This window comes from Microtus oregoni, unplaced genomic scaffold (genome assembly GCF_018167655.1).
Source record: "Microtus oregoni isolate MIOR12 unplaced genomic scaffold, Mior012 000012F_ref0000307, whole genome shotgun sequence".
NCBI lineage: Eukaryota > Metazoa > Chordata > Mammalia > Rodentia > Cricetidae > Microtus > Microtus oregoni.
Window position 1 is genome coordinate 51,573,708 of NW_024543071.1, and position 9,926 is coordinate 51,583,633.

Consider the following 9,926-nt stretch of genomic DNA (forward strand, 5'->3'; position numbering starts at 1 on the left):
TCTCCTGGGGCTGGAGAGATGGCTCAGTGGTTAAGAGCATTGCCTGCTCTTCCAAAAGTCCTGAGTTCAATTCCCGGCAACCACATGGTGGCTCACAACCATCTGTAATGAGGTCTGGTGCCCTCTTCTGGCCTGCAGACATACACACAGACAGAATATTGTATACATAATAAATAAATATTTAAAAAAAAAAAAACAAAAAAAAAACCATCTCCTGGACAACCCTCTTTGCAGCTCTAGTTTTAATGACAAGCAATTAGGGGTGGAGTCTCTGCTCCATGGAGTTCATGGGCTAGAGAGACAGAATACAATCATAATCACAGAAGACACTCAGAGGTGAACATGTAATTACAGACCGAAGAAAATCAGTGACATGAGAAACATGTCCAGTGGTCCTCGCCCACACCCACAGCTTCCTCTGAGAACTTACCCTCCAAAACCTTCCGAGTCAGAAACTGAAGTTAGACTCCACAACCTGTACTTGAACAAACCCTCCAGGCACTTCTGAACCATCCCACAGCCCAAGGAAACTAAAAGACATCTCAAAGAGCCTAGAGCTGAAAGAAGGGGAGGTACACCTCAGAGAGAAGAACGTGTGCCAATGTCTTGTGGTGGGAGAGGGCCACATGTGTTTAGCAGAAGTAGGTTAAGATGTTCACCAAGAACAAATGTCAACCGGGCAGTGGTGGCACATGCCTTTAATCCCAGCACTTGGGAGGCAGAGGTAGGTAGATCTCTGAGTCTGAGTGACTTCCAGAACAGCCAGGACTGTTACTGTTACACAGAGAAACTCTGTCTTGGGGGAAAAAAAAAGAGTAAATAGGGCCTTCCCTAATGGGGACTCTCTGAGTTATGAGAAGTCATGAAAGAGTAAACTGACTATTCTATTTATTTATGGTTTTTGAGACACGATAGTCCTGCTGTTCTGGAACTGCTTTGTTGACCAGTCTGACCTTGAACTGGGAGATCTGCCTGCCTCTGCCCCCTGAGTGCTAAAATTAAAGGCCATTGACAAGCTCTCGTCCAGTTTTTTTTTTTGTTTTGTTTTTTGTGATTTGGGTTTGTTTGTTTGTTTGAGACTGGATTTCTCAGTAGCTATGGAGCCAGTCCTGGAATTCACTCTGTAGACCAGGCTGGCCTCAAACTCAGAGATCCACCTGCCTCTGCCTCCTGACTGCTGGAATTAAAGGCATGTGCCACCACCACCACCCGGCTCATCCAGTTTTTTTTTAATATTTTCGTTATTATTTTATGTGTATGGGTGTTTTGTCCCCAAGTATAGATATGTACCATGTACATGCAATGCCCACAGAAGCCAGAAGAGGATTTAACAGATGGTTGTGAGCTGCCCTGTGGGTGCTGGGATTTGAATCTGGGTCCTCTGGAAGAGCAGCCAGTGATCTTAATCACTGAGCCATCTTTCCAGCCCCTCAGACAGTTTTAATATCTAATTTAACAATTGAGGTAAATAAGAAGACAAATGTAAAAAAGAAAAAAGAAAGAAAGAAAAAAAAAGAAGAAGACAAATGTAAGGAGATGTGGGCCAGGCAGAGACAGCCTGGAGAGGAGCCAGGGCATGGACAGACGTGTATGTGGTGGGAGCAGAGATGGGAGGGGATCATCAGCATGTCAGCAAACAAAACTTTATTGCATGTATCTATCTGTTCAAGAGACAGGAATACAACCTTACTACAAGACTCTCAGAGACAATGACTCAGGAGCGAGACAACTAACCATGAAGCCCTGCACACAAGAGCTGTGGTTGAGGTAGGAGGAGGGCTGAGGTTCTTGGGTACCCCACAGGGCTGGAAGGACCCTAGAGACAGCTCTGCCTGTGTCTCAGAGGAGAGTAGGCCACTGGAGGGACAATAACTTCACCCCCCTGAGCACTCCTGGGACATGAGGGACCACAGCAGGAAGTGACCAAGAGAGAGGACCACCTAGTGGGCCAGGAGAGCCAGGAGCTAGAGACCTGGGTTTCCCTGAAGGCTTCTGGACACGAGGAGGCAAAGGTCATTCTCCCGTCCAGGGGAATGGTTTGAACCCCTGCCTGGGTGGCGCCAAGACAGTGACTGATCCCTGAGAGCTCTCTTCAGAGGGGCAGTTGTGACATGGTGGCCTGGCTGACTTGTATGTGGCTTGTGCCCCTGCTTTCTGGAAAGAGGTGGGCTGGAGATGGGTGTGTCTTGGAGTCCGTACACTGCCAGCTTCATTGGTTTCTTGCCAGTTGACTCCTTAACTCTGGGTGATGCATGTCACCTCTTGCTTTTGAACCTGCTAGCTGGGTTCTTTAGCTTGATTTTCCAAGTTACTATCTATCCGCCGTGCTCCTGTTGTAGACTTGCTGGCACGGCCTGGCCAGGCTCATCTCCACAAGCTCAGCAGATATTCATAGCTAAGGAAGGTAACGGCGTTGACAGGAAAGGCACGGGCACTATTGAGGGTCATGCCTTTGAAAAAGACCCGTATTCCTTCCTGCCGGAAGCTGCTTGCCATACAGTGCAGCATCCCCCGGTATTTTCTCCCCTTCAGCCCGTCCATCTGCATCCGGGACTTGATCACATCAAAAGGCGTGGCTGTGATCCAGGAGGCTATGCCAGCAAAGCCGCCAGCCACCAGTACTGTGGTTGAGCCTGGAGCAGAGGAAGCCAGGGTGGAGTCAGACTGGAACAGAGCATCTCCCCAGCCTTAGTTCCCTCCCTAGCCTGCTGGACCCCCACCCCACCCCACTTACTGGGATTCTGGCCTTCTGGTGTGTACTGGCGACATAGCCCTTCATAGGTGACAAAGTACATTCCCAATGTAGGGGTGTCCCTCAGCACTAGGGCCCAGGATCCTCTGAACAGTCCCTGGGGTCCCTCTTCTCTCAAGATGGAGGCTGCACAGTGCACAGGCCCCCGGTATCGGGGTTCAGAGCTCCCTATCTTCATCCTCGGCTCTGTCTGGTTTTGTAGACGGACTTTGATGAGGTCGAAAGGAGCCAGGCAGTAGGCCTGTGAAGAAAGACATGGAGGGGACTGGGTGGAGTTTAAGCTTGGGAAAATCTGCTTATAATCACAATAGGGCAGAGGCTCCTGCTGCCAGCTCCTAGCCTCCCACGTACACAGCTGGGTTTGGCCAAGTATCTGGCTGCCGTTGAGAACAGACTGCCTCTCTTATTATCAGGCCTGAGAGGCTCCGCACTGGCCCCTCCTCCTAAGATAGTAGGCACAGGTGCCCAAGGACAAGTGGGAGTGGGCTGGTTCCTGGGCTCCCTGATTCCAGGGAGGAGCCCATGTTTGCAGTGGTTGGGGCTCCATGAGGGTTCATTCTGTAAGCAAAACAGTGAGGAGCTGACTGCACGTACTGGCTTTGTGGGAGCCTAGGCAGTTTGGATGCTTACTTTGCTAGACCTGGATGGAGGTGGGTGGTCCTTGGACTTCCCATGGGGCAGGGAACCCTGATAGCTCTATGGGCTGACAAGGGAGGGGAACTTGACTGGGGGAGAGGGAGGGAAATGGGAGGCGGTGGCGGGGAAGAGACAGAAATCTTTAATAAATAAATAAACGGGAAAAAAAAAGAAAATCAAAACCAAAACACACACACACACACACACACACAAAACAGTGAGGAGCTGATGCTGTAGGTGGGGGTCACCTCGATGGCATTTTTCTAAAACAGACCCAACATCAGAGACTCCCCCTCTTCCGTAGCACACCTCTCTAAGGCCACAAAGCAGCCCTCCCTGCCTCTGACCAAAAAGGCCCTAGAGCCCTTAGCCAGGACGCAGACCTGGAGTAGACTGGACTGGGCTGGGAAGATGTGGAGAGGTGTCAGGAGTGTAGCTGTTAAGTAGCTAGCTGGCCAGGGAGACACATGCCTTCAACCTCAGCATTTCAGGAAGCAGAGGCAGAGGCAGGCAGATTTCTGTAAGCTAAAGCCCAGTCTGGTCTACACAGTAAATTCCAGGCCAGCAAGAGCTACACAGTGAGATCCTGTCTCCAGACAAACAAGAGAAGCTACTGAAGCTCAGGGGAGGTTCTAGCTGGCTGTGCTGGGCTCATACCTGTGACCCCAGAGGCTTCAGTGAGGACTACAAGAGTTCAAGACTAGCCTGGTCTGCATAGTGAGTTCCAGGTTGGTGTGGGCTACCGCAGAATGAAACTCAGTCAATAAACGAGTCACAGGGCTGGAGAGATGGGACTGGGCGGTTAAAAGCACTGGCTACTCCTCCAGAGGATGTAGAGTCAGTTCCCAGAACCCACATGCGGCTCTGTGTAACCATCTGTAACTCCAGTTACAGGGGATCCAACACTGCTCGGTAGGTACCAGGGCTGTACATGGCACACAAGCATGCACGCAGGCAAGAGCATCCGTACACATAAGAGATTTAAAAACATTCATTAAAAAAAAAACTAACCAGGCCGGGCGGTGGTGGCGCACGCCTTTAATCCCAGCACTCGGGAGGCAGAGGCAGGCGGATCTCTGTGAGTTCGAGACCAGCCTGGTCTACAAGAGCTAGATCCAGGACAGGCTCCAAAACCACAGAGAAACCCTGTCTCGAAAAACCAAAAAAAAAAAAAAAAAAAACTAACCAGTGCTGGAGAGGAGACTCGGTGGGTAAGAGTGTATAGTGTCTGCCCAGAGGACCTGAGTCTGCATCCTGAGTCCATATACGGCAGGCCCTAACTGCCTGTAACTCCAGCTCCAGGGAATCATATACCTTCTTCGAGCTTCCACTGGCAGAATTTAAGTTTGATTTTAGGACTAAAGTCTTTTTTTATAAAAATCAAAGAACACCATTTGCAGTGTCACGGAGGTGCAGGCAGGGTCCTAGCGGGAACTGACTTGCCCCGGCTGTGAGTTTGCTGTCTGACTAGAAGCACATGAGCTCCGTGTTCAGCTCTAGACCTGGTTGGTATTAGAGAGACTAGTGGTGGGCTTTAGCAGGGACGGGGCACACTGCACGCTTCTACCTCCGTGGAAGGTGGAGGCCCTTTGTAAGCTGGGACTGAGGCTCCTCCCGGGGCCTGTCATCAGGGCTGAGCCGAGCCCTCAGCGGGGTGGGCTCCTGACCTGGAGCTCCAGAGATGACGCAGGGACTCTTGTGGGGTGTGACCCATGGAACCTAAACGATTATTAGCCAGAGAGGCTTCAGCAAGGTCACAAGCAATGTTTGTGCCACCAGAAGCTGTCAGCACCTGCCCCTTCCTCCCACTTCCTCACTGGTACATAACTGGCTTCGAAACCCTGTTGAAAGATGTCGCAGGAAACGCTGGCTTCTAGCAGGTTCCTAGACCAAGTCACCACTTATGGTCCTAACAGTCCCTGGTTCTGCTTTTCAGAGAGATGAGGAAAAAGTGATTGAGAAGTGGCACCTGGCTGGGCCTAAGTCAGGCCACTTTATCAAGGGACTTTGGTTTCGTACTGTTTTTGAGGGGTACAGGCCTCCAGGCTTTAGAAATATATGGGCACATATCTGTATAATAAGGAACATAAAGCCTTGTTTGGTGGCATGTAACACTAATTCCAGAGTCTGGGGAAGAGGCTAGGGGACTGTTATAAATTGGAGGATAGTCTAATCTACAGAGTGAATTACAGGCCCACCAGGGCTACATAGCAAGACCCTATTTCAAGAACACTAAACTAGAGGGGCTTGAGAGATGGTTCCATGGTTAAGAAAACTCACTGCTCTTGCAAAGGCCTGGGGCTGAGTTCCCAGGACCCACATGGTAGCTCACAACCATCTGTAGTTACTTTTGTTCAAGGAGATTCAATACCTTTTGTGGGCCTCTGCAGGCACTGCACACACATGGTGCTCATACATATATGTAAGCAAAGCACTCATACACATAAAAAAATAAATAAATCATTTAAAAAAATAAAAGGGTGGCCAGGCGGTGGTGGCGCACACCATTAATTCCAGCACCTGGGAGGCAGAGGCAGGTAGGATCTCAGTGAGTTCGAGGCCAGCCAGGTCTACAAAGTGAGTTCCTGGACAGCTATGACTATTACACAGAGAAACCCTGTTCTGAAAAACCAAACCGACTAAACAAATAAATAATAAATAGATGAAGCCAGGGGTGGGGATAGTGCTTGCCTTTAATCCCAGCACTCAGGAGGCAGAGGCAGGTGGATCTCTGATTTTGAGGCCAGCCTGGTCTCTGTACAGAGCGAGTACCAGGACAGCCAGGGCTGTTTGTTACATAGAGAAACCCTGTCTCAAAACAAAACAAAACTCACAAACAAACAAACAAAGAAAGGCGGTGGGGGAGGAGGGAGAAAGGAGCCAGGCATCTCTGGGCCTCTTTAATCATTAACCCCTGTCGTGCACACCCCGGCTTCGTCCTCTCATCTTGCTCTCTGCCCCGTGAAGTATCAGTGGCATCAGGGCAGGTACCCATTAGAAGGTTACCTAGGAGCCCATCTGGGTGTAGGCTTGAACTGGCACCTGTCCCTTTGTCCCTTTCTGCTCAGACACTCCCTTTAGCTCAGGTCCCCTCTAGGGCCTGGAAGCTCTTTTAGTCTCCACCCCCCCCCCCAAGAGAAGCCGTGCCAGTGTGCTAAGAGCAAAGACCAAAACAGACGATGGGGGTGACACACAGTGATTGGCTGAGGTCTGTGACTTGTGGCCTCAGGTCGGGCTCAGAGATTATGGCTATCCTTGTACTTCAGGCCAAAGCCTGGCTGAGCAGGTGGAATGGACTAGGACCACTTTAGGGTTACTTAAAGGGTAAAACTCAGCTCTGCTGGGGAATGACAGTTCCCCGGGGTCAAAGGTCACCATGCTGCATAGTCTCCCCACAACTCTAGGGCTAGGAGACCCTTCTGAAGGTAGACAAGCCTGAAAGAAGGCGTTGGTCGCTTCTGCCCAGCATCGTCTTTGCCCTCCCCCACCCTCTGCTTCTTGTCCCCCTGGTCTCTGTGACCTTCCACTTCCAAGCCTGCAGGCTGGCAAGGCACAACATGGCTAGGTCAATTAGCAGTGGCTACAAGTACCCCTTAGGAAGACCTTATCAGGCACTGCTGGGAGTCCCGTGTGTGTGTGTGTGTGTGTGTGTGTGTGTGTGTGTGTAAGGCTCAGATCCATCACTGTGTTGCCTGAATGTGTGTACTCATACATGACCCTCTCACCTGCAGGACACCCCCAGTACAACCTGCTATGAAGATGTTTGTGTAGCTGGGTGGCTGGGCCCGCCGCTCCTGGTGAGAGGTGGCTGTGAGGGCCAGCAGGGTGTTGCTGTACACACCAAACAGGACGGAGTTGACCAGGGCTACACTGGCAATGGGGAAGCTCATTCCTTTGAAGAAGCCCAGGACCTGCAGAGCAATATGATGGCATCGTAAGAGGCATGGTGGGCCTCCCTTGTCCCACTTCCTGTTCTGGCCAGGCCTCTGCTATCTGTACATCACTTCTGCTCAAGTCCTGTCCCAGGCAGACAGAGCAGGTGAAGGAGGCTGCGAGGACCTCACTCGGCATTGGGGATGCTAAGTGACTGCCAGGCAGGAAACAGTCACTCCCACCTGGAAGAAGTAGGCTACCTACCGACTCATGGCGGTAAGTCTTGAGTATGCAGTCCACGATGCCCCGGTATGTGTTCTGGGTCTGTAAGCGCACCTGGATGGAAAGTACTGGGTATGTGAGGAAATGGGCAAGCCAGGGCTGCTCCCACAGCCACAGCCAGGTCGCCCACGCAGTAGATGCTGGCAGACACACAAGTGAGCCAACCCAATTAGCTGGGCTCTTACCCAGGTTCCTGCCAGACCATCGGTTCCCTTGGTACCCCCGCTACACTTACCTTTATAGTGTCAAATGGGTGCCCCAGGACCAGCCCCACGGCTCCTGCGGTGACAAGAAGGTGCTGTGAATACTCAGCCTTAATGCGGGGGGGGGGGGGGGGGGGGGCTCGGACCTGCCCAACTTAATGTGCCAGATTTGTTGATTCCCCGTAGGAGCCCTAATCTGTTGGGAGGAGTGGATGGAGGGTGGGCTGTGGGGGAGGGAGGAAGCAGGAGGAGGGACCGGAGGGAAAACTGGCTGGGATGTAAAATGAAAAGAAGGTGCTCTATGAGTAAGAACTCTGTGCCAAATCTAAGAAGCAAGTCTCTACTGGAGGAAAGAGGGATCAGGTAGGAGCAGGAAGGCCGGGTATGCTTAGACACCATCAACCACATTCTTGGGGCTCCACTGAGATTCCAACTGCCCTGCCCTACCCCACCCCACCACACCTGATATTGGGCCACCAAAGAGCTGGGGAATAGGTGGCAGACCCTTGACCTCACCTGAGGCCCACACACACACAATAGGGAAGAACCACCTGTAATACTGTCCTCTAGGTCGCGACCCCTTTGGGGTAACATATCAGACATTTACATTACATTCATAACAGTAACAGAATTACAGTTATGAAGTAGCAACAATAGTAATTTTAAGGTTGGGGGTCGGAGCATGAGGGAGGTCAAGAGCCGCTGCCCTAGAGGAGTGGCTGCCATTCCCAGCTGTGTGAGCTGTACTCTGCCTTCCTCTCAGAGTTCTGTGGCCTTGGATGAGAACAGGCCCTGCTGGCCCCTTCCTCTGGCCTTCTACCTGTCTTACCAGTGCAAAGCGGGGTGGGGGTGGGGGGCTTAGAGTCCTGCTGGCCCCAGGGGAGAAAGCCACCCACAATCTAGTCTTATTCTCCACAAAAAAATGCTGTTTCTGGGGCCTGGGGTGCAGCACCAGGAGCACATCCATGGTGTCCTTTCTCAAGGCGGAGGAGTGCCACCCATTGCCAGGTGGGGCAGATTTCCAAAGGGGAAGTCAGGACAGCCGGTGAGATCAAAGGTGAATGTGTTCTGGGTCCCTTACACTGGTCTGGGAGAAGGGGCTTGGGGGAGGTTCCCTGGTTATCAGGTCCTTAGTGGTCTCTGGCAGCATGGCCTTGGGATGCAGAAGCAGTCTCTGCTTGTCTTCTTTCCCCTCTGCTTCCTTGGCTATTCCCAGAAGGCTCTGGAAACAGCTAGCTACTGGGTGCTCCAAGGGAACAACTCCTCTTGACAACCCTTCCTCCCCACAACCCACCCTTAAGGGTGAGAAGATAGAAAGAAGAAGAAGGTCTCACCGGAGATCCAGCCAGCCACAAACTCCTCCACAGGCATTGTGTAGGCTCAGGTGGGAACTGCTGCTCCGGGCCGGGCCGCGCAGCAGAGAAGCAGAGAAGACTGTTGCAAGTGAAATCCCCACCCCCTTTCCGAACCCGATAACCTCCCACTAATGTTTAACCCTGGCTGGAGGGTGAGAAGTGGCCCAGTGCCCAGACCTCAGACAACCATTAGCAAGAGGGAGCCAACTTCAGTGACCCTGAGCCTGGAAGAGGCCAGCCAAGTATGGAATCTCTAGGGCCAGGTTGACAGAGCAAGCCTGAGTCCTGTCCCTGGACAGTGACAACCTTGCTGTGTGACACTGAGGCCTAGCTTGGTGAGCCTCTGCAAGGCTGGCTGCCTTATTGAGTAAGGAGCAAGGCCCTGCCTGAGCAGCCTATCCAGAGCAAATTCTCATTCATCCCCTCGGAGCACAAGCCTCACCTACCCTAACCAGCTGAGAGGCTATGTGAAGTCAGACAGTGGCCACCAGGTGGCAGTCCCAGGCTACAGTGGCCTGTGGCAACCGCCTGAGCCTAGGGCAGGATGAGAACAATCCGAAAAAGAGAGGCCCCTGCCCCCAGAAGTGACTCACCAGGCCCTGAAGCCTGTTTGTCCGCTCTCTCCAGAGTTGTTTCCAGCCGTGAGTCAGAACCGCAGCCTCCTCTACCCCAGGGGGAAGAACAATGGGCTTTTGACTGGGCAAAGACCAGAGCTACACTGTGTCAAAACCAAAATTCTGCTCTCCTGCCCTCTGGCCCCTGCCGTCAGCTGATGGAGCAGGGAGGCCCTCACCAGATGCCAGAGGCTAGATTTTTTTTTTTTTT

At 52.0% G+C, this 9,926-nt stretch overlaps 1 protein-coding gene across 1 annotated transcript; it reads right to left on the reverse strand.

Annotated features, from left to right (window-relative positions):
* Window positions 1-1,398: 1,398 nt before the first annotated feature.
* Window positions 1,399-9,707, reverse strand: Slc25a45 (solute carrier family 25 member 45). Its single transcript, XM_041661873.1, has 7 exons — window positions 9,695-9,707; window positions 9,081-9,140; window positions 7,779-7,822; window positions 7,526-7,597; window positions 7,114-7,299; window positions 2,735-2,993; window positions 1,399-2,633 (listed from the first exon to the last, which is right to left on the reverse strand). The coding sequence occupies exons 2-7, from the start codon at window positions 9,115-9,117 to the stop codon at window positions 2,365-2,367; spliced, it is 867 nt and encodes a 288-aa protein (XP_041517807.1). The 5' UTR covers window positions 9,118-9,140; window positions 9,695-9,707; the 3' UTR covers window positions 1,399-2,364.
* Between the last annotated feature and the right edge of the window lie 219 nt (window positions 9,708-9,926).

Bases quoted from the DNA above. Each gene is read 5' to 3' on its own strand.
- Slc25a45 (XM_041661873.1), bottom strand. From the start codon at position 9,117: ATGCCTGTGGAGGAGTTTGTGGCTGGCTGGATCTCCG. The intron at 7,300-7,525 runs GTAGGTAGCCTA...ATTGCTCTGCAG, and splicing joins AGACTTACCGCCATGAGTCG to GTCCTGGGCTTCTTCAAAGG. The intron at 2,994-7,113 runs GTGAGAGGGTCA...CTTTCTTCACAG, and splicing joins GTACTGGGGGTGTCCTGCAG to GCCTACTGCCTGGCTCCTTT.